The sequence below is a fragment of the Aotus nancymaae genome, unplaced genomic scaffold (assembly GCF_030222135.1).
Source record: "Aotus nancymaae isolate 86718 unplaced genomic scaffold, 86718_ANA_hifiasm-v0.15.2.pri h1tg000029l, whole genome shotgun sequence".
Classification (NCBI taxonomy): Eukaryota; Metazoa; Chordata; class Mammalia; order Primates; family Aotidae; genus Aotus; species Aotus nancymaae.
The window spans coordinates 23,920,868-23,944,457 of NW_026988442.1; the positions used below are offsets into that span (position 1 = coordinate 23,920,868).

A 23,590-nucleotide genomic window follows, 5' to 3' on the forward strand; every position below is an offset into this window, starting at 1 on the left:
TCGGCCACCGTATTGCCCTTCGCCCGGACCAGCGCCTCCGCCTTCCTTCGGACGCATGCGCGCCGCCCCCGAGTCCCACCCCTTGCGACGTGTTAGGACTCCGGAGCCCGCGCGCTCCCCCTCGTGGCCGCTAACTGCCTCTGCAGCGTGCCGGTCCCCGAACTCCTGGCTCCTCTCTGCTCTCTCCTGGCCGCCCCCGCGCCCCCAGGCCACACACTGGAGTCTTGCAGGTTCCAGTAAGCCTCTGTGTCTTGCTCTGGTCTGGGAAAAAGCGCTTGTGAAAGTATTTGCTGGAGGCTGGAGGAGGATGAATGTAGCCCTGGAGATTTGGAACAGTCGTCACAGCATCATTAAGTCTTTCTTGGAGCAAAATCTTTGGGCAAAGAGTTTTTTAAATTTGACCCTGAAAGTACAGGCAAGAAAAGCAAAAACAGGCAAAGGGGATTACATAAAAATGAAAACCAGTCCCGGTGTGGTGGCTCACGCCTGTAATTCCAGAACTTTGGGAGGCCAAGGCAGGAGGATCACCTGAGGTCAGGAGTTGGAGACCACCCAGGCCAATATGATGAAACTCTGTCTCTACTAAAAATACAAAAATTAGCCGGGCGTGGTGGCGGGCACCTGTAATCCTGGCTACTGAGGAGGCTGAGGCAGGAAAATCACTTGAATCTGGAAGGCAGAAGTTGCAGTGAGCTGAGATCCCCCCACTGCACTCCAGCCTGGGCGACAGAGCAAGACTCCGTCTCAAAAAAAAAAAAAAAAAAAAAAAAAAGACAAAAGATAAGTGTTGGTGAGGATGTGAAGAAAAGACAGCGCTTGTACTCTGTTGGTGGGAGTATAAATTAGTACCGCCGTTATGGAAAACTGTACCGAGGTTCCTAAAAAAACTAAAAACAGGATTACCATATGATCCAGCAATTCCATAAGAGCTGAAATCAGTATGTCAAATAGATGTGTGCACTCCCAAGTACATTGCAGCACTATTCACGGCAGCCAAGTTACAGAATCAGCCCAAGCGTCCATCACTGAGTGGATGGATGGATAAAGAAAATGTGGTATATACACCCGCTGAAATATTATTCAGCCTTAAAAAAAGGAAATAAATTCTGTCATTTGTGGCAATGCGGATGGAATTGGAGAACATTATACATAGTGAAATAATGTATAGGGACACAGAGACAAATACTTCGTGGACAAAGGCAATACTTATATGTAGAATCTAAAACAATCAAACACATAGGAGCAAAGAACAGAATGGTGGTTACCAAAGGCTAGGGGGTGAAGTGGGAATGGGGAGATGATGGTAATCGGGCCAAAGCCTTAGACAGGAGGAATAAGTTTTGTTTTGTTTTGTTTTGAGGGCTATTGCATGGCATGATGAATGTAGTGCATTATAGTGTACTATGTTTTGCTTTTTTTTTTTTTTTTTGAGACCGAGTCTCACTCTGTTGCCAGGCGGAGTGCAGTGGCGCGATCTTGGCTCACTGCAACCTCCACCTCCTGAATTCAAGTGATTCTCCTGCCTCAGCCTCCCGAGTAGCTGGGATTACAGGCGCCCACCACCATGCCCGGCTAATTTTTGTATTTTTAGTAGAAACGGGGTTTCACCACATTAGCCAGGCTCCTGACCTCGTGATCTACCAGGGTGCACTCATGTGTTGAGGACGTTGCGCTTGTTGCTGAAGGAGCTCTCGGGCAGCGGGGACATGAATTCAGCTGGGCGTGGTAGCTCACGCCTATAATCCCAGCGCTTTGGGAGGCTGAGGTGGGCGGATCACAAGGTCAGGAATTTGAGACCAGCCTGACCAACATGGTGAAACCCCATTTCTACTAAAAATACAAAAATTAGCTGGGCATGGTGGTGGGTGTCTGTAATCCCAGCTACTCAGGAGGCTGAGGCAGGAGAACCGCTTGAACCTGGGAGGTGAAGGTTGCAGTGAACCAAGATCACGCCATTGCACTCCAGTCTGGGTGAGACAGGGTAAGACTCCGTCAAAAAAAAAAAAAAAAAAAAAAAATCCATGGGTCTATAGTGGTACTTGGAAAAACTAATGGCCACTTTCAGAGGAACTAACTCATTATTTTGAAAACTAGTAAACAAAAGTAAAGAATCAAGCATTTTTTTTTTCTGTCTTTCCTATGTGAACTAAACCACTGAGCAACCAAGCAGTGGCAGTAGGTGAGTTTCTTTTTACAGAAATATCTCAATAAATGAAGAAGGAATGATAGAATGTCACCATATGTAACATGCAAGTAAAATTTAAGTTTGTGATAGTGGTGAGTCACAGTCATTAAAGAAGAGTGCGTTGCAGATATTCATAAACAGAAAACTCTTTTTTTGTTTTTGTATTTGTTTGTTTGTTTGTTTTTAGATAGGGTCTTGCTCTGTCATCCAGGCTGGAGTGCAGTGGCAAGATCTTGGCTTACTGTAACCTCTACCTCCTGGGCTCAAGTGATCCTCCCACCATCATGCGCCACCCCACATGGCTAATTTTCAAAGCTTTTTTTTTTTTTTTTTTTTTTTTTGTAGAGACAAGGTCTTACTATGTTGTCTGGGCTGGTCTCGAACTCCTGGGTTCAAGCAATCCTCTTGTCTCAGCCTCCCAAAATACTGGAATTACAGGTACAAGCCAATGCACCTGGCTGAGAAAAATTTAATAAATTAATTTCAGCAGCACTTACTAAATCTCTAAAAATTCACCTTAAGGCCAGGCGTGGTGGCTCACGCCTGTAATCCCAGCACTTTGGGAGGCCAAGATGGGTTGATAACCTGAGGTCAGGAGTTCGAGACCAGCCTGGCCAACATGGTGACACTTCATCTCTTTTTTAAAAAAAAAAAGAAAAGAAAAGAAAAAGAATTCACCTTATAAGTTTTAAATTTTAAAAATCAGATCATCAGAATTTTGATCTTTGCTCAAAATTTTATATTTTAGTCTTCTTAGCGTTGGATTTTGCAGAAGCCCCGTGGCTTCACATTTACTGTGGAAATGAACTGTAACCAAAAAATCCATCTGCCTCAGAAAAGTAACACATTCTTTTTTTTTTAGATGGGGTTTCACCATGATGGCCAGGCTGGTCTTGAACTCCTGACCTCAGGTGATCCACCCACCTTGGCCTCCCAAAGTTCTAGGCATGGTGAGCCACCACACCTGGCCGAAAAGTAACACTTTCCTATTGCTAACTGTAATTTCGAACTCCATATATATGTCACTTGTTTTGCAAGAGTAGACTCTGAGTCTCTCTTAAGCAAATAAATACTCTTTGAGTTTTTAAAAACTCTCACTTGTCTCTTTATTGTGATGGCAGTTTGAGTTTTTGAAAAACATAAAATCACTAACTTTGTGGAATTGTTACATGGAAATCATCTGAGGCTATGATTGTGCTTTGGCCACGTTGGACATATATATATATATAATATTAGGTATTATCAATATATTAATATATAATATATTAATTAGTATGTGTGTGTATATATAAAGATTAAAGTAAAAGGAAATTTAAGTTTAAAATGCCTTCTCATAAAGAATTTTTCTCGCCGGGCGTGGTGGCTCACACCTGTAATCCAAGCACTTTGGAGGCCAAGGCGGGCGGATCACCTGAAGTTGGGAGTTCAAGACCAGCCTGACCAAAATGGTGAAACCCCCGTCTTTAAAAAAAAATAAAAAGAAAAAGAATTTTTCTCTTTTTTTCCCTTAACTCAAAGGAGCATATCATAAAGAATTTTGGGGCTGGGTGTGGTGGCTCACACCTGTAACCCTAGCACTTTGGCAGGCCAAAGTGGAAGGACTGGCTTGGACCTAGGAATTTGAGACCAGCCTGGGCAACATAGCCAGACCTCATCTCTCTCTCTTTTTTTTCTCGAGTTGGAGTCTCCATCTGTCACCCAGGCTGGAGTGCAGTGACACAATCTTGGCTTACTGCAACCTCTGCCTCCCAGGGTCAAGTGATCTCTTAAAAAAAAAAATTAGGCTGAGTGAAGTAGCTCACACCTGTAATCCCAGCACTTTGGGAGGCCGAGGCGGGAGAGCACTTGAGGTCAGGAATTCGAGACCAGCCTGGCCGATACAGTGAAACCCAATCTCTACTAAAAATACAAAAATTAACTGAGCATGGTGGTGCACACCTGTAGGCCCAGCTACTCAGAAGGCTGAGGCATGAGAATCACTTGAACTCAGGAGGCAGAGGTTGCGGTGAGCTGAGATCACATCACTGCACTCCAGCCAGAGTGACAGAGTGAGACTTTGTCTCAAAAACAAAACAAAGCAAGACAACAACAAAATTAGTCAAAGGGGTGTCATAGATGCCTCGCTACTTGGGAAGCTGAGGCCAGAGGATCACGTGAGCCTGGGCGGTCCAGGCTGCAGTGAGCTGTGATTGCCCCACTGTGTCTTGCATGGGTGACAAAGTGACACCTTGTCTCAAAAAAAAATTGTTCTTTATATCTATATTAGGTTAAAATGCCAGTGATTCATAAGGGGATTAAATTCTGCTAGGGCAGAATACTAAAAAATAAGGGTGTTTATTTCCATTTTAAAGTAAATTGGTGGCCGGGTGAGATGATGCACGCCTGTAATCCCAGCACTTTGGGAGGCTGAGGTGGGCGGATCACTTGAAGTGAGGAGTTTGAGACCAGCCTGGCCAACATAGTGAAACCCCATCTCTACTAAAAATAAAAAAATTAGCTGGGCATGGTGGCATGTGCCTGTAGTCCGAGCTACTTGGGAGGCTGAGGTACGAGACAGAATCGCTTGAACCTGGGAGACAGAGGTTGCAGTGAGCCAAGATTGCACCACTGCACTCCAGTCTGGGTGACAGAGTGAGATGCTGTCTCAAAAATGAAAAATAAAGTAAATTGGTTACAGGAAGCTATGATTCCACCATGCACTCCAGCCTGGGCAACAGGGCAAGACCTTGTCTCTAAAATACATAAACAGACAAACAAACAAATAAATAAATAAAGTAAACTGGCTTGTATCACTTGGTTAAATGGCAAAATGTAGGAGTTCTTTATGGGTTAGGAGTATCCATCAAAGATTCCATTTAAAATATCCTTTAGGCTGCACGCGGTGGCTCACACCTGTAATCCCAGCACTTTGGGAGGCCGAGGCGGGTGGATCACGAGGTCAAGAGATTGAGACCATCCTGGTCAACATGGTCAACATGGTGAAACCCTGTCTCAAAAATATGTATATATATATCCTTTATAATGTACTTGTTCGTGTATCTTGTTTCTGTCTCCCCTAGAATGTCTGTCTTGCTCATTGATGCATCCCAAGTGTCTAGAACTGTGTCTGGCAACCACTAAGCACTCCAAACGTGATTTTGTCGTTGAATAAATTAAAGAATCATTATTAACACAGTGATCTAAAGGAACTCGTTTTTAAATTTAGATTGCTTCTTTACAACCAGAAGAGAAACAATGGAAAATAATAAAAATTATGAAATTATTATTTTGGGGTGATGCAAAAGAAAAAGAAATTATTGAAGAAGGAAAAAAATAAATGATTATGAAGAAGAAAAAATATTTTTTTTAAAAAAGAAATTATCATTGTTTCAATCTTAAGGTGTTCCCAAGATTATACATCTCTGGGAAGGGGGTTTTCTGGTCTATCACGTCTGAAAGATGCTGTGATAAAATGACAATGGGTTAAGTAGAGGGTGCCTGGGGTCAGGGAAGAGTTCTTGGAAGGGATGATTTCTATCTAAGCCGAGATCTGAAGGACTGGCCAGGGGAACAGTGGGAAGTGGTCATTCCAGGAAAAGCAACCAGCAGGTGCCTTTTGTTGGCTGGTGTGCATGAAATAATTCACTCTGGGTTGGGAGCCAGGGGCGGCAGCCCAGGAATTCTCCCAGTGGGAGGCCCTCTTTGTCCACAGCTACTGGCCAGTGAGCAGGAGGATTCATCTCCAGCACCAACTCCTTCCTTCTGCGCTCTCCTCTGCAATGCTTCCCCCTCTGTTAACCTCTAGCCACCTTTCCTTTTGCCTGGAAGGGACGACTAGCCACTCCCTGGGGTGAGGCAGCTGAGCAAAGCTGGTGTCTGCCAGAGCCCAGGCTGCCTGACTGCCCCACTGGGAGGGGCTTGTCTCCACTGGCTGTTCCCTGAAACACACACAAGCCCAGGCTACCCATCATCTGGGCCCATCAGGGGCACAGGCTCAGCAGGGCTGGTGGCTTTACTCAGCTGCAGGGTGAGTGGCAGGGGGTCTCCTGGGACCCTACACATCCCTGGCAGCCTAAAGACCCTCCTGCTCCCTCTGATCACTGTCTCCTGCAGACTCCAATACTTCCTATCTCAGGCAGGTCATGGCCTGGGAGGAGAGGAAGCTTTTGCTACCTGAAATGGTAGGTCAGGCGAGGTGGCTTATGCTTGTAACCCAGCACTTCGGGAGGCTGAGGTGGGAGGATCACTTGAGCCCAGGAGTTCCAGACCAGTTTGGGCAGCAGAGACCCTATCTCTATTAAAAAAGTTTTTTTAATTAGCTGGGCTTGCCAGGCACAGTGGCTCACACCTGTAATCCTATCACTTTGGGAGGCCAAGGCAGGCGGATGTCTTGAAGTCAGGAGTTTCAGACCAGCCTGGCCAACATAACAAAACCCAGTCTCTGCTAAAAATATAAAAATTAACCAGGTGTGGTGGCATGAGCCTGTAATCCCAGCTACTGATGAGGCTGAGGCACAAGAATTGCTTGAACCTTGGAGGCAGAGGTTGCAGTAAGCCAAGATCATGCCACTGCATTCCAGCCTAGGTGACAGAGTGAGATTGTCTCAAAAATAAAATAAAAATCTGGGCATGGTGGTGTATTCCTATAATCCCAGCTGCTTGGGAGGCTGAGGAAGGAGGATTGCTTGAGCCCCAGAGCTTGAGGCTGCAATGAGCCATTATCATGCCATCGCACTGTAGCCTGGGCAACAGAGCAAGGTGGCTTAGGCCTGTAATCCAGCACTCTGATAGGCCAAGGCAGGCAGATTGCTGGAGTCCAGGAGTTCGAGAACAGCCTGGGCAACACGGCAAAAACTTGTGGATACTGCTGGGAACAGAATGGACAAAGCTCCTTCCTTCACGGAGCTGACAGTTTCATGGGAATAAGAGAAAACAAACATCGGCAGGATCTTAATCTATATAAGATAATGTCAGGAGGCAATAAGGTGTTGAGAGGGGAGGGAATGGAAGCCAGGATGGCAGGCAGCTAGAGCACAGGGGAGTCAGTGACTTGTTCACTCATTCCTTAGCACCTAGAATGCCCTCCATTTTTCAAACAAATGGCACATTTATTGAGCACCAGTTGTGTGTGTGTGGCACCTGCCCCAACAGGTGTTTAATGATTGCAGGTGGCATGGAACAGAGGGTGCTAGACGTCTCACCAGGGACACGGTTGTGATGATGGTGGCTGTTTCCCTGGAGAATTTCACTGCCATTCTTTCCCCAGGTCTGGGATGAGCAGCTGGCCAGGGCTGCCGAGGCCTGGGCCACCCAGTGCATCTGGGCACACGGGCCTTCACAGCTGATGAGATAAATGGGCCAGAACCTCTCCATCCATTCTGGCCGGTGAATGACACTCTGCCCTTAATTCACTCAGTCATTCAACAAACACGCATTGAACACTTACTCTGTACCAGGTGCTGCACTTGACACTGGGATACCATGGTGAACAAGGCAGACAAGCTCTCTACCTGCAGGGAGCCTGCATTCTAGTTAGGAGGGGCGGGCAAAAGCCTAACAAAGTTGTGTGCACATTGAATTGAGGCAAGTCTTGTTTTGTTTTGAGAACAAATAAGTGCACAGATTCTCATGGAGAGTGAGGAGGGATTGGGAGGCTTATAATGTAGGATAACGGGGCCTGGCGTGGTGGCTCACGCCTGTAATCCCAGCACTTTGGGAGGCCTAGGTGGACGGATCACTTGAGATCAGTAGTTCAAGACCAGTTTGGCCAACATGGCAAAACCCCATCTCTACTAAATATACAAAAATTAGCCCAGCGTGGTGGTGCATGCCTGTAGTCCCAGCTACTTGGGAGGCCAACGCAGGAGAATCACTCGAACCTGGGAAGTGGAGGTTGCAGTGAGCAGAGATTGTGCCATTGCACTCCAGTCTTAAATTATTAATTTTGAGACAAAATATAATAATAATAACAACAAATCAACAAAATAAAATAAAGATAAGTGGGCCAGGTGCGGTGGTGCACGCCTGTAATCCCAGCTACTCGAGAGGCTGAGGCAGGAGGATCACTTGAGTCCAGGAGTTCTGGGCTGTAGTGCGCTATACCGATCAGGTGTCTGCACTAAGTTTGGCATCAATATGGTGACCTCCCGGGGGCGGGGGACCACCAGGTTGCCTAAGGAGGGGTGAACCGGCCCAGGTCAGAAACAGAGCAGGTCAAAACTCCTGTGCTGATAGTAGTGGGATCGCGCCTGTGAATAGCCACTGCACTCCAGCCTGGGCAACATAGCGAGACCCTGTCTCTGAAAAAAAAAATTAAAAAAAAAAAAGAAAAAAAGATAAAGAGATGAGCAGCATGGGGCATAGAACTTAATTTTTTTTTTTTTGAGATGGAGTCTCGTTCTGTATCACCAGCCTGGATGCAGTGGCGCAATCTGGGCTATAGCATAGTGGTGGGGGTGCTGGAGGGGGGGCATCAAGCCAAGGGTGCCCCACCAAAGTGTAAGAATGACCAGTCAAGGGCCCTGTCTGCATATTTCCACTTTATAAACTTTCTAAACCTTGGTGCCCCTGTTTGTAAAACAAAGTGTTAGCCTAGCTCAGTTCTTTCCAGACTTGTGGATTTCTTAAGCCTATAAAATTGCAAAAAGACATCTGTGAGACTGCCACGTGATTGTCAGATTTTTATTTTGCCAAATAAGGATGTTAGAAAAACAACTACCTTCTCAGCCTCGCCATTCTGCCATCACCCCGGGGAGAGTGGGAAAGAATTAAGGCCGGTCCTTTCAAGTGAGCTCAGTGGGAAGTCAGGGCCCTGTCTGCATTTTTTCATGTCTTTAACTGGTCACGACCAGCACCAGCCTCTGAGAGCCATGAATAGTCCCTCAGAGCCCTACAGAGCAGATACCGAGTGATTCAGTCCTGCCTCCATTTCACATCCCCTCTCCCCTGCCACTGAACTCTTCCTGCCAGACTCCACCCCTACCCATGGCCATCACTCAAGGGGCTCACAGAGAGAAAGAAATCAGTGTTAGAGGCTGGGCACTGTGGCTCATGCCTGTAATCCCAGCACTTTGGGAGGCCAAGGCAGGCGTATCATGAGGTCAAGAGATTGGGGTCATCCTGGACAACATGGTAAAACCCCGTTTCTACTAAAAATACAAAAAATTAGCTGGGCGTGGTGGCATGCACCTGTAGTCGCAGCTACTCGGGAGGCTGAGGCAGGAGAATTGCTTGAACCTGGGAGGCGGAGGTTGCAGTGAGCCCAGATTGCACCACTGCACTCCAGCCTGGTGATAGAGCGAGACTCCGTCTCAAAAAAAAAAAAAAAAAAAAATTAAGAAAGCAGCGTTAGAGACAAAGCTGTGCTGCTGTAAATTATGAATGTGCATTTTTCCAGATTTCCTCCCTCATTGGCCCTTTTATGTATGTTTTTGTATATTTGTGCCTCTGTCAAATATGTGTGATCGAAAAAGCCCTCAAAGGCAGGGCACAGTGGTTCACACCTGTAATCCCAGCACTTTGGGAGATCAAGGCGAGCAGATCATCTGAGGTCAGGAGTTCGAGACCAGCCTGGCCAACATAGTGAAACCTCACGTGTACTAAAAATACAAAAACTAGCCAGGTGTGGTGGTACACACCTGTAGTCCCAGCTACTTGAGAATTTGAGGCACAAGAATTGCTTTAACCCAGAAGGCAGAGGTTGTAGTGAGCCAAGATCGCACCACTGCACTCCAGCCTGGGCAAGAGTGAGACCTCGTCTCAAAAAAAGAAAGAAAGAAAGAGAAAAAACCCTCAGGTCCCCCCAGATGGCTTTTCAGACTGCAGAGGGTGTCTAAGGTTGACACACCAGTATCTGCCTTCTCACATCTCAGACAGCCCAAGGAGCTCTTCCTTCCCTAAAAATGCAAACGCTTAGGAGGCCGAGGAGAGTGGATCACCTGAGGTTAGGAGTTCAAGACCAACCTGGCCATCATGGTGAAACCCTCATCTTTTATTTTATTTTGTTTTATTTATTTATTTATTTATTGGAAAAAGGAGGGAGCCAAAAGCCTACAGCACTCGGTTTTCCCAGACGGTCTCCCATCCAAGTACTAACCAGGTCCGACCCTGCTTAGCTTCTGAGATCAGACGAGATCGGGCACGTTCAGGGTAGTATGGCCATAGACTATTTTTTATTTTTTATTATTATTATTTTTTTTAAGACGGGGTTTCACCATGATGGACAGGCTGGTCTTTAACTCCTGACCTCAGGTGATCCACCCACCTCAGCCTCCCAAAATTCTAGGATTACAGGCGTGAGCCACCGCGCCTGGCTGAAACCCCCATCTTTAAAAATAAATAAATAAATTTAAATTTAAAAAAAAAAAAAGAAAAAAAAGATGCAGACGAACCTGTCTGAGATGCCCACCTCCTGCCCGGCCCTCTGCATGAAAGTAACACGTATGCTTTCTATGACTTACCATGTGCCAAGTACAGGGAGGCACCTCACCTGGGTTCAGAACATCCCTGTGAGGCAGGGGCCACCGCCCTCCTGCTCAGAGATAGGAAACTGAGATGAGGGAAGGGAAGCAAAGTGACTCACCCAAGGTTATCAGCAAGTTGGAGGCCGAGCCACTTTTCCATCCTCTCACCCCGCTTCGTCTGTGTCCCCGCCTCCCCAGGTACCACTCTGTGGTGGATCTCGTGAAGTCCAGGTCCCAGGAGAAGCGGCATTACTTGTTTCCGGCCCCAAGGGACTGTAACCCACACCGCCCCTGGCGCTGCTTTGGCCCCGTCTGCTCCCACTATACCCAGGTACTCCTCCGTCAGGGCTGAGGGCCCCTGGGGTACACATGCTGGTGCCTTTGAGGAAAGGAATGTGTGGAGCAAAAATGAGAATGCGAACAGGTACCGTTACGGGCTTCTTTTTACCAAAGAAGCATATTCCCGGAAACTCGTATGCACACTGAATAGTGGTGAATCTTGTTTTTTTGTTTGTTCATTTGTTTTTTGAAACAGAGTCTTGCTCCGTTGCCCAGGCTGGAGTGTAGTGGTGAGATCTCGTCTCACTGCAACCTCCACCTCCCAGGTTCAAGCAAGTCTCCTGTCTCAGCCTCCCAAGTATCTGGAATTATAGGTGCATGCCATCACGCCTGGCTAATTTTTGTATTTTTAGTAGAGACAGAGTTTCGCCGTGTTAGCCAGGCTGGTCTTGAACTCCTGACTTCAAGTGATCCACCCACCTCAGCCCCTCAAAGTGCTAGGATAACAAGGGTGAGCCATTGTGCCCCACTATGAATCTTGTTTTGTTTCAAGTATCTTAGGTATTTTCTGTTTTCTCAGGCTCCCTTTCTCCCACTATCTTAAAAAAATATAAAATAAAATAACAAAAATTGTAGTACTTTGCCAGGTACAGTGGCTCATGCCACTTTGGGAGGCTGAGGTGGGAGGATCGCTGGAGGCCAGGAGTTGGAGACTAGCCTGGGCAACATAGTGAGACTCAAAAAAAAAAAAAAAAATGCCAGGTGTGGTGGTGGGTGGTGCATATCTGTAGACCCAGCTACTCAGGAGGCTGAGGCAGGAGGATCACTTGAGCCTGGGAGGTCAAAGCTGCAGTAAGCCTTGATTGGGCTACTGCACTCCAGCCTAGGCAACAGAGTACGACATTGTCCAAAAAAAAAAAAAGCTGTAGTGTATTGAGTGCCAATATCGAATGTGTTAACACTTATTATATAGAAAAATACAGTGCAACATACTGTCGCAAGTACTAGGACAGAAACTTCCGATTGTATGACGACAAATGTCTTCTTTCAGCCCTGTCTCTCTGTGACTCAAAGATAACGTCAAAAGCCTAAATGTGAGAGCTTCTAGGAAACGTGACACCTAAACCAAATGTCCTTCCTGAGTTTCCATGATCCATTATTACCTTCATTTTACTAGTGAAGAAACTGAGGCACAGAGAGGTTGAGTCAAAGTCACACAGGTTGTGTGAAAGTCACAGGGACTTCTGAATCTATGTGAAGTCACAGGGTGGTCAAAGTCACACAGCTGGTGATATTGAGATTCTGATCCAAGTCTGTTTGACTCAAAAGTTCGTGTTTTAACAACAATACAACAATGATTTTCAAAGCTTGGTCACTAGGTTAAAGAAAAAAAGATGCCGGGTGCAGTGGTTCATGCCTGTAATCCCCGCACTTTGGGAGGCCAAGGCATGTGGATTGCCTGAGCTCGGGAGTTCGAGATCAGCCTGGGCAACGTGGTGAAACCCTGTCTCTACTAAAAATACAAAAAATTAGCCGGGTGTGGTGGCGCATGCCTGTAGTCCCAGCTACTTGGGAGGCTGAGGCAGAAGAATCACTTGATCCTAGGAGGTGGAGGTTGCAGTGAGGTAGGAGACTCACTTGAATCTGGGAGGTGGAGGTTGCAGTGAGCCGGGATATCGTCACTGTATTCCAGCCTGGGTGACAGTGAGACTCTGTCTGCAAAAAAAAAAAAATTATTAAAAAAAATTAATATAAACATCAGTGACTATCCAAAAAAAAAAGAAGAAAATATATTGGCTAGTCCGAAGGTAGTGAGTTCTCCCGATGGTTTACTGTCAGTTACGGATCCAACTTCCTTCTCACTACTGCACTTGACTAAAGATGAAAGAAAAAAAAGTGTCACACATGATAACATGATAAGGCTACTGATTCATGAAACTTTTGTTCAAATTGTGTGTGTGTTTGTACACCTGTAACGATATAAAAATTATTCCTTACTGTTGGTCATAGTAAAAAAAAAAAAAAAAGAAGAAGATTGAGAAACATCATATTACAATATTAATGTCTCCGTTTCCTTCTCCAGCTGCTCCCAGGAAGACTTCATCTAATATAACTATACAACCCCAGGGAGCCTGGGTTCCACTGAGTCCTTCTCATAGCCTCCTCTGTCTCTGTCCTTCATCAGATGGTGTGGGCATCCTCCAATCGACTGGGCTGCGCCATCCACACCTGTAATAGCATCCGCGTCTAGGGCAGCATCTGGCATCAGGCAGCATACCTGGTCTGCAACTACGCCATTAAGTAAGTGCCTGCACCAAGGCAAAGGGGGCCCTGGGGCAGGAGGGTGGGTTCTGAGAAATCAAAGAAAGAAAAGTAGATTCCATATCCCTTCTTCATTCTAAATGCCCTCAATACCGTACAATTTGGGTATGGTATGTGATCTTTGCTGAATCCCTTAGAGAGAGAGGAGGTCTCTCGGTTTTACAGGAGACACCAAGGCTTACAGGTTGGGCACAGTGGCTCATGCTTCTAATCTCAGCACTTTGGGAGGCTGAGGTGGGAGGACTGCTTGAGTTCAGAAGTTCAAGACCAGCCTGAGCAGTATAGGGAGACCTCCATCTCTGCACACAATTAAAAACTTAGCCAGGCATGGTGGCATGTGCTTGTAGTCTTAGCTACTCAGAAGGCTGAGTTGGGAGGATTGCTTGAGCCCAGGATGTCAAGGCTGCAGTAAACTGTGGGTCAGAGCAAAACCCTGTCTCAAAAAAAAAAAAAAATTAAAAACAAAAAGGGAAAGGAAAAAAAGAGAAACCAAGGCTTGCAGATGTGACTCGGCCCAGGTCCCAGGGCTAGCGAATGGCAGCACTGAGATCTGGACATCTGCGTGAAGGTTGCTCACCTAACGCTCCTCTGTCTCCCTGGGACCTTTTCTCTTCCAGGGGCAACTGGATTGGCGAGGCCCCATACAAAATGGGAAAGCCGTGCTCCGCCTGTTCCCCAGTTACCAAGGCAGCTGCAGTAGCAACATGTGCTTCTCTGGGCTGAAATCCAATAAGCTCTTGAGCTTGAATTTTCTCTGGGCTTTGGTGCGTCTCCAGCTGGAGCTGACCCTCCACGTCCTGCCTTCAAAAAACTAGGTGGAGGAGTAATTTTTTCTTTAAAGGATATGAGTTAGAATCATCCCTATTGAACTTTCCCTCCTAGATTCCCTTTCTTAAATGTCCAACATGTGTCAGAAGAAGATGACCTCCTTGCCTTCCTTCTTTCCTACTTGCGTCTTTCTTTTCTTGGGCCTCCAGAAAAGAGCCCTGAATGTTTCATTAATCCAATTCTCAGAGAACCAAGGTTGGAAGGCATAGAACTGGTGCCTTAGGACCGGGGATGATGGCTCACACCTATAATCCCAGCATTTTGGGAGGCTGAGGTGGGAGAATCACTTGAGTCCTGGAGTTGGAGAACAGCCTGGAAAACATGGCAATACCCCATCTCTTTTTAAAAACAAACAACAGAAATCCTGGCACCTTGGTTTTGTGACTCTCAGGCTTTGTCAAACCCAAATGACTTTGTCCATCCAATGAAAGGAATTCTGCTGAGTGTGGCGGGTCACGCCTGTAAACCCAGCACTTTGGGAGGCTGAGGCAGGTGGATCATATGAGTTCAACAGTTCGAGACCAGCCTGGCCAACATGGTGAAACCCCGTCTCTACTAAAAATACAAAAATTAGCTGGGAGTGGTGGCTCACTCCTGTAGTCCCAGCTACTTGGGAGGCTGAGGCAGGATAATCTCTTGAACCTGGAGGGCGGAGGTTACGGTGAGCAGAGTTGGAGCCACTGCACTCCGGCCTAGGCACAGAGACAGACTCTGTCTCTTTAAAAAAAAAGAAAGAAAGAAAGATAATCTGCCGTCATTCATCCAATAACAGCCAACCAGTTTATGGGCAGCCTTTGAAGACTTGTGATTCCCTCCCTGAATTGGGCACACTTCAGACCCATGATTTTAAAAAACAATGAAATTGGCTTGTGGACATCCCACCCGACTCCCACTGCATGGTCTTGGAGCCACCACGGAGTCCAGGCCCCCCTTTTTACAGATGGGTACACTGAGGCTCAGAGCAGGGTGTAACTTACCCAGAGCCGCACAGCTTGTCTTTGATGGCCAAGGTTAGAGCAGAGTCTCTGACAGCCCCTTCCTGCTTCCTAGCCTCTCAGAATTGGGAAGTGAAAGCCAGTGTTGGCCTGAGGGGACTCTCGGTCTCTCTCTTTCATCTACTGCCTGTTCTATCTTTGCCTGGTTTTCTGTTTCAGTCTCTGTGTCTCTCATTCTTTTTCTCCCAGACAATCTTACTCTCATTCCAATAAGCCATTTCCCCTCTCCCCACCCCATCCCACCCAGTGATCATAGCACACAAAAGTCCTTTTGTCTGCAGAGATAGTAAAATCTCCTCCCTCAGACCTTGCCCTGGGGCCCACTCCCTGCTTGGCTGGAGAGCGCCTCCTTTGAAGACCCGGGTTGGAAAACAGTCTCTTTCTCTTGGATTCCCTACATTGTCCTGGATGGAGTGAGTTTTCTCAACCTGTGTGTCACACCCTCCCATCCCACCCCCAGTAAAGTCCTTTGAGATCCAGTGCAGTGGCTCTTTCTGGTTCCTCCCTCTCTCTGCTCCGAAGAGGGTCAAAAGATGAAAAAGGGGAACTGGCTGGGGGAAGATGGGTGAAGGGAAAACCAGCTCAACTGGAAGACCAGGGGAAGGAACTAACAGCGCTTTGGGCCCTTCCAAATATACCATTGCTCCATTTTACAGATGAGATAAATGAGGTGTGGGTGAGGACCAATTTCTAAATGCCGGAAATAAGTGAAATAAGAGAACTAAAGAGGCTGGGCGCAGTGGCTCACACCTGTAATCCCAGCATTTTGGGAGGCCAAGGTGGGCAGATTACTTGAGGCTAGGAGTTCGAGACCAGTCTGGGCAACACGGTGAAAACCCGTCTCTACTAAAATTACAAAAATTAGCCAAGAATGTTGGTGCATGACTGTAATCCCAGCTACTCGGTAGGCTGAGACATCAGAATTGCTTGAACCCTGGAGGTGGAGGTTGCAGTGAGCCAAGACCACGCCATTGCACTCCAGCCTGGGTGACAAAGCAAGTCTGTGTCTCAAAAAAAAAAAAAAAAGACCGAGTTCATATCTTCTTAGACTATGTCTTTCCTACTTTAATTTTTGGAATGGGCTCTTCTTGAAGACTGTATCAGAAATGGAAAACCCAAGAGATCACCTAGAATTCCCATCTTACAGTGGCAATTTTTGCTTAATTGTCTCTTCCTTTGTGCATCTCCGGAGTTTCTTCCCTCTTCTGAGCTGAGAGGCAGGAGTGAAGGGGTTAAGACTTGAGCTTTGGTGTTATATAGAACAGATTCAGCCTAGTGCGGTGGCTCAGGCCTATAATCCCAGCACTTTGGAGGGCTAAGGCAGGTGGATCACATGAGGCCAGGAGTTCCAGACCATCCTGACCAACATGGTGAAATTCCATCACTACTAAAAATACAAAATTAGCCGGGTATGGTGGTGCAAGCCTGTAATCCCAGCTACTCAGGAGGCTGAGGCAGGAGAATTGCTTGAACCCAGGAGGCAGAGATTGAAGTTAGTGGAGATTGCCCCATTGCACTCCAGCCTGGGCAACAAGAGTGAAACTGTCTCAAAAAAAAAAAAAAAAAAAAAAAAAAAGAACAGATTCAAATGAAGCTTCTTGAGCCTCAGTTTTTACATCCGTAAAATGGGAATACTGACTATGACAATTCAATGACATTAAAAGCATAGAATGCTGACAAACTAAGTTCATAAATGCCAACAGTTGTCATTCTCATCATCCTGGTGCTCAGGAAGGCAATGTGGGACCCATTGAAATAGCACAGGCTTTGGGGTCAGAAGATGCTGAATTCCAATTCTGTGTCAGCTCCTTCCTGGTTATGTGACCTCATGATGCCACTTCATGTAGGGGTTCACATACCACTTAAACTTCCAGAACATTTTGGGAAATTGGCATAGGGTTAGCAAACCTCCCCCGCCCCATATAAAAATATTAATACTTTTTTTTTTTGAGACCGAGTCTGGCTCTGTTGCCCAGGCCAGAGTGCCATGGTGCGATCTCGGCTCACTTTAACCTCTGTCTCCCAGGTTTAAGCAATTCTCCTGCTTCAGTCTCCCAAGTAGCTAGGGTTACATGTTTGCCACCATGCCCAACTAATTTCTGTATTTTTAGTAGAGATGGGGTTTCACCATGTTGACCAGGCTGGTCTTGAACTGTTGACCTCAAGTGATCCACCCTCCTCTGCCTCCCAAAGTGCTGAGATTACAGGCATGAGCCACTGCACCCAACCAAGAATATTAATACTTTAAATAAAAAACCTAACATTTATTATCACTGTTGTTTTACAAAAGAAAGGACATTTTAATACAATCCATGTCCATCAATAGGGGCTGAAGGTCCCTCTGGGGTGGTTGATCAAGCTGAAAAAAGAGACTATGGGGAGAGAGGAGGAATATATCCATTAGCTCTTTTAGAGGCGGGGCAAACTAAGAGCTAGGTATCGCTATAATGAGATGAAATAATTTACCAAAAAACATACTGCAAGAAAATAGTGGAGCTGGAGTTACTGATTTTTCTGAGGCCAGAGTTTATTTCACTGCTTCTCATTTGAGCTCTCTCTAACAGGATAAATGACCTCGATTTCAGAATCCTCAAGCAGGTGGTGAGATCCAAAATTAAGACAAAAGAAATGGGGCTGTTCAAAAAAAAAAAAGGCAGGTGGCAGGTGTCTAACACACTGGGGAGCTAAAACAGGGCGTGCAGGTTTCAGCAGCAGGTTGAATTTAGAAGGGGGAAGGAGACCAGAGGAGGGGCCAGACAGGATGACTCTGGCCCACTGGCCTGGAGGCAGACCGGCGTTTCCCAACCTCTCAAATCAACCACCAGTTTGTAACACTATCTTTGAATGACGATCTGATTAAGGTCCGTCTCCTCCATTAGTCCACAAGTTTTGGGGGTACATCTCTACCTTGCTTATTTCCATATCACCAGAGTCTAGTACAAGGCCTGGCACATAGTAGGTGCTCAATAAATATGTTAGATGAAAGGAAGATAACACCCCTATGGACTAGCGGTGAGACTCCAGGCCCGCAATTTCTCTCTGTGCTTCAGTCTCTTCATCTCAAGGTTTCAGTTAAATGTGATAACGCCCGTATGCAACTCCCAGCATCCAGTAGGCACTCAATAAACACAGTTCTCCACCCTCCTTTTCTCCTCTGCCCCTCCCTCAGCTTTCCCACTACTTCCTGCATGGTGACACACCCATAGTTTGGAGCCATAAAACCCAACCCAGGTTGGACTCTCACCGCTCCAGTTCCTTCTGCTCGGGCCCTGTCCTCAAACTGGGGGGCTGATGTCCCTGTACATCTGGCTCTCGGTTCCCCTAACCCCATAATGCAGAACTGGGGCCCGAGTGGACCTCAGGTCTGGCCAGGTCGCCATTGCCATGGAGACAGCAGCAGTCCCCAGCCACAGGTTCCCTAAGTGACTGGTTACTCTTTAACGTATCCACCCACCTTGGGTGATTAGAAGAATCAATAAGATAACCGGGCGGTGGCAGCTGGCCACACTCACCGCCTTCCTGGTGGACTGGCTCCTGGTGGCTCTGCTGCTGCTGTGTGCGGGCCCCTGCTCCCCCATGCCCCCGGGTCTCCGGCTGGGTGGACTTGGCCATGGTCAGTGTGAACGCGCCCCTCGGGGCTCCAGTGGAGAGTCCTTATGGTAAGTAGGGCTGGGGGGAGAATGGACAGGGCGGGGCTGCGGTCAGGTTTGGGAGGCCATGGGATACCTCCCTGTGTGTTTCTGACGGACCCAAAGCCCCCCCTAGAGCTCCCCTAGAAGGGCACGAAGCCCCACGGAGGCATGTGACTTGCTTCCCTAAGCTCTCAAGCTCAGGCATGGCCTGCCTGGTGGAGAAGTGCTGGGAGGGGTTGTAGGAGCCCTGAGGCAGGGGCTTGGCTCATTTTGTCTGTCCAGAGGCCTTCCTGGGAACCCACCGCAGGGGGACTTTCCAAATTTCCGCAGAGGGTGGGACTTGGAAGCACCATCCTGCTTCGCTGTGGGCAAATTGAGGTCTGCAGAGAAAGCCTTGCTGGGCCTAGGTCATGTCGCTGGAGCATTGTCAAGCTGGGCATGGGATCCAGCCTGGGTCCCTCCGCACCTCCGTGGGCTCTGGATAATGGGGAAGAGATAGAAAACGCTGCATAGTGCGGAGCATTGGAAAATGATAATATCTAGTGCGGATGTGTGAAACTTAGATGCAGAGCTAGAAAGAGAGTGTTATTGACGGTGAAAGGCTCAGGCTCCCTGCTTGGGGTGACCCCCACATTGGAAGTAACCCAAAGTCCCTCAGCAGAGGGAAGATGGGTAAATAAGGCGTGATGCGTCTCTACAATGGAATGCTCTTCCATTGTTCAAGGAAAAACCACTTATCTGTGTGTGTGACAGGGAAGAATCTCTCAGTTACATTAAGTTAAAACGCTACGCCGAAGAACTGTATAGTTTCTGATAGCTAAACGGATTCAGATGGATATATGTACACACGCGTTACAGACATATTATGTACACATGTACATATGTACATTCCACGTATAGAAAATTCATGGAATGACATGAAGAAATTGGTGACAGGTTTGTTTCTGAGGAGGGAGATTCAAGAGAACGTTTGTCTTACCTTTTGGGGACACATTTTGGATTTTTTAAAAAGTTGGGTGCATTTTATAAACCTGTTCAAATCACACACCTGCACAGAACTTGGCCTCTGGAATCCAGAAAACCTGGGTCTAGTTGTGACTCTGTCACAGGACTCAACATTCATGCACCTCTTACTTTCTTTCTGAAGTGGAGACAGGACAAGGATGTGTCTTAGGATCACGGTGAATGCCGTGGGGAGCGGGGGTGTAAAGTGCTGATACCACGCGCATTGCAAAGACGCAGTGAACATTTATGTCATCAGTTGCTGAGGACAGGGGGCCAGTGAATGACAGAATTAGGACCTGATCTCCTGACTCTAGTCAGGGAGAATCTTCTTTGCTTTGACCCCCGTCAAACAGGAATATGGCAGAGGCTGAAGAAACAAACAGCCTGGGAACCCATCCCACACACCCGCTCGGTGACCTTGGGCAAGACACTTACCCTGTCTGAACCTATTTCCTCATCTGTAAAATGAAGATAATAACAGGACCTATTCTCCCCGAGGGCGGGGGATTAAAGGAGATAGCATAGCTAAAGGATGAGGCCGCCCTTAATCCACAATTTTAAGGCCTGGTTTAAAAATGCCAATGGATGACTTGGTTGAACCTGTGGCCAGAGGAAGACACTGTCTCTCAAAGGGACCAGAAAGCCTCTGGGGAAGGACAGCCCAGATCATAAGGCTAAGCAAGGGGTGAACTGAAGGCCCCATAGTATCTCTTAAAGGATGATAATAATATAACCTGACAGCCTTCCACTGTCTCCCAAGTCTCTGCACCTTGTAGGACATCCTCATGTCTCTTCTTCTCTGTCCCAGTGTCGTACTCATTCTATGAGTACAACATATAAATAAAAGCATTCAGCAGTTATTCGCATGGTTGCATGGATGGATGGGTGGATGGATGGATGGGTAGGTGGGTGAATGGATGAATGAATGGGTGATTGGATATTCTACTATTATCTCTCAGACAGCTCTTTCACTTTCCCAACAGCCTTCTAAGATAAATAATATTGTATCTCCAAGGAAGAAGAGAAAACTAAGGTTCAAGATTTAAAAAAGAAAATCATCTGACTCCAGACCTGACACAGTCTAGCCATTGCCAGCCCTCTGCTCTAGGCCACAGATCTGTCTGGGCAGAGAAAAGAGAACTCTAGTGGCCTTGCAGGGCATCCACAATGAAGCACTTGTGTCCCGGGGCAGTGGAACCTTCGCTGCAGTACATGTGTGCCTGTGTATATGTGTGTGAGAGTGGCTAAAAGAGCCTGATTTGATTTTTTTTTATAAAATACATCTGGGTTAGCATCCTAGCATCCTAGATCTACCTGTCTTAAAAAAAAAAAGCTGTGTCGTCTTATGAGTCAAGTCATTACCCCTCTCTGAGCCTCACCTATTTTATCTATAAAATGAGCTAGTGAAGTCTGCTGTGAGAGGCTCCAGAAAAAAAAAAAATTGCTTTCTGAGAAAAGAAACAAGTGCTCTGAGGAAACAAAAGCCCTCTCCTAGGCTGGAAACAGTGGCTCACGCCTGTAATCCCAGCACTTTGGGAGGCTGGGGCAGGCAGATAACTTGAGGTCAGGAGTTGGAGACCAGCCTGGCCAACGTGGCAAAACCTCGTCTCTACTAAAAATACAAAAGTTAGCTGGGCGTGGTGGCATGCATCTGTAATTCCAGCTACTTGGGAGGCTGAGGCATGAGAGTAGCTTGAACCTGGGAGGTGGAGGTTGCGGTGAGCCGAGATCACTCCACTGCCACTCCAGCTTGGGCAACAGAGCAAGGCTCTATCTTAAAAAAAAAAAAAAAACTCTCTTCTGAGGTCCCCTAATGGGGATAACATTAATCATCTCCTAAGATGACCATAGCAGAGGTGCATTGGTGGGTCAGGGACATGGCACATAGAGGAGCCTGTTAGAGGCAGAGGAAGACACGGCTGCTGTGAGGATCAGATGGAGGAATCCATGACTGCTTAGAACAGTGCAGGGCCCAGAGTCAGCGGGCGGGAAATCCTAGTTGTGGTTTCATGCTTTTGAGCTTCCTCAGGACTCTAACGAGCTGCCCTTTGGTGTGGTGATGCTGGGTGAATTTGACCCTCCTGGACTTCCGGTGCTTCTGCGGCACACTGCATTTGGCTTTGCAGTTCTTGTCATCGCTCTGATCAGATAGTTGTTGGTATAAATTGTGGTGTCTGGCTCCCCCACCAGACTGTAAACTCCATGAGCTCTGGGACCTGGTGGTTTGTTCAGCCTTGTTTGTCTCACAATGTCTCACACGGTGACTGACACAGAAGAAATGCTCAACAAGCATTTGTTGACGAGTGAATTGACGGGCGTAAGAAATAGTGCCACAGGCTGGGCACGGTGGCTCACGCCTGTAATCCCAGCACTTTGGGAGGCCGAGGAGGGCGGATCACGAGGTCAAGAGATCGAGACCATCCTGGTCAACATGGTGAAACCCCGTCTCTACTAAAAATACAAAAATTAGCTGGGTGTGGTGGCACGCGCCTGTAGTCCCAACTACTCAGGAGGCTGAGGCAGGAGAATTGCTTGAACCCAGGAGGCGGAGGTTGCAGTGAGCCGAGATTGCACCACTGCACTCCAGCCTGGAGTCTGGCGATGGAGCAAGACTCTGTCTAAAAAAAAAAAAACAGCGCTTACAATGATGATCATCAGTGCAGCCGGATCCCGTGACCTTCCCTTCCTTCCTCTCTGCCCTCCTCACTGTGTTGGCTTTGGTCCTTGTATTTGCCCCATCACAACCCAAATTGGCTGTTCCAGCATGAGGTGTGGTGTCTGCACTTACATGTCTGAAGCTGGAGGCAGGAGTTGAAGGGGTTTTTCTCAATGCCCTTGTTTCTTTTACCCAAAAGCAAAACTTCCCCAGAAACTTCCTGGCACACTCCCCTAGTTCAAGGAAAGTTGGGAAGTCAAGTATGTAGTGGGAAGAGCTAGGAAAGCCAAGACGGGCCTGGACCAGTGATTCTTCTCTTGGGGTGTGGCACACTACTGCTCCAAAGAGAACTGAGGTTCTGATGTAAGTGAGTTTCTCAGCCTCAGCACTACTGACATTTTGGCCTGGAAGACTATCTGTGGCGTGGGGAAGGGGGACGTCCTGTGGATCATAGGATGTTAAACAGCATCCTTGGCCTCTGTCTACTCCCCAGGTGCCAGTAACATCTCTCCCCATCAGTTGTGCCAACCAAAAATGTCTCCAGAAAGCCAAATGTACCCTGGGGCACATATAACCCCAGCGTGTTATAGGAGAATGGGGTATTCTGGGGAGTGTCTACCACAATGGAGTGGCCTGTGGCTCTTGTGTTGTTCTGCCTTGAGTGCAGGATCTTGCTCAGTGCCAATTTGGGACTACCCTGAGCAACTGTGAGGACGAGATGCTAAGTGTGCACATCTGTGCGCTAACCTGACTCCTGGCCTTATTATTTTCTACCCTTATTTTCCTTTCAGCAAGTTTCCCTTGGTTATTTATTTTGCTTGTTTGGTAGTTTCTCGTTTCTGTAAGTACCTTGAATCTCCTTGAAGAAAATATCTGTTTCTATCTAATTCTTTTTGTTATACTCCAGCCTTTGGCAGGGCCTGGTCCCATGTAGACCTTGATTGAAGGTTAATTGAGTGGATGAATGAAGGGGAAGGCGGATGGATGAATGAATGTATGTCTGGGTGGGTGGATAGGTGGATGGACTGATGAATGAACGTAATGTGATGGATGGATGTGATAGATGGGCGGAGGGATGCATGCGTGGAATAGATGGAGAAATGGCTGGATGGATGAGACAAACAGATGAATGAGTAACTGGGGAGATGGCTGGGTAGATAGATGGGTGGACGGATTAAAAAAAGATGTTATGAGTAGATGGGCATGTGTGGAGGGTGATGAGTGGATGGGTAAGTAGATGGATGGAA

General features: G+C 47.1%; 2 protein-coding genes, 1 long non-coding RNA gene and 1 pseudogene across 5 annotated transcripts in view; 2 read left to right on the forward strand and 2 right to left on the reverse strand.

The window, feature by feature from the left end:
- Window positions 1-55: 55 nt before the first annotated feature.
- On the forward strand, window positions 56-14,042 carry R3HDML (R3H domain containing like). Its single transcript, XM_064382899.1, is given in 7 exon segments — window positions 56-236; window positions 6,278-6,345; window positions 7,431-7,549; window positions 10,825-10,957; window positions 13,091-13,206; window positions 13,845-13,897; window positions 13,900-14,042. Coding segments are annotated over 7 exon segments (813 nt in total).
- On the reverse strand, window positions 10,211-10,329 carry LOC135277037 (5S ribosomal RNA; annotated as a pseudogene).
- Window positions 14,043-17,842: 3,800 nt separating the features above from the next.
- The window catches only part of LOC135276971 (uncharacterized), a 37,812-nt gene continuing 32,064 nt past the window's right edge, over window positions 17,843-23,590 (reverse strand). Inside the window, exons 3-4 of the long non-coding RNA XR_010344548.1 lie at window positions 18,985-22,305; window positions 17,843-18,719 (exon numbers count right to left, since the gene is read on the reverse strand). This is a non-coding gene — a long non-coding RNA (uncharacterized LOC135276971). The remainder of the gene's footprint in view (window positions 18,720-18,984; window positions 22,306-23,590) is intronic.
- HNF4A (hepatocyte nuclear factor 4 alpha) overlaps window positions 18,333-23,590 on the forward strand; it is a 74,018-nt gene continuing 68,760 nt past the window's right edge. Inside the window, exon 1 of one of the 3 annotated variants that reach the window (XM_021669094.2) lies at window positions 18,333-18,709. In XM_021669094.2, coding sequence (XP_021524769.1) covers window positions 18,661-18,709 — 49 coding nt within the window. In that variant the 5' untranslated portion in view covers window positions 18,333-18,660. The remainder of the gene's footprint in view (window positions 18,710-23,590) is intronic. The other 2 variants (XM_064382461.1, XM_064382462.1) reach the window with 2 other exon arrangements.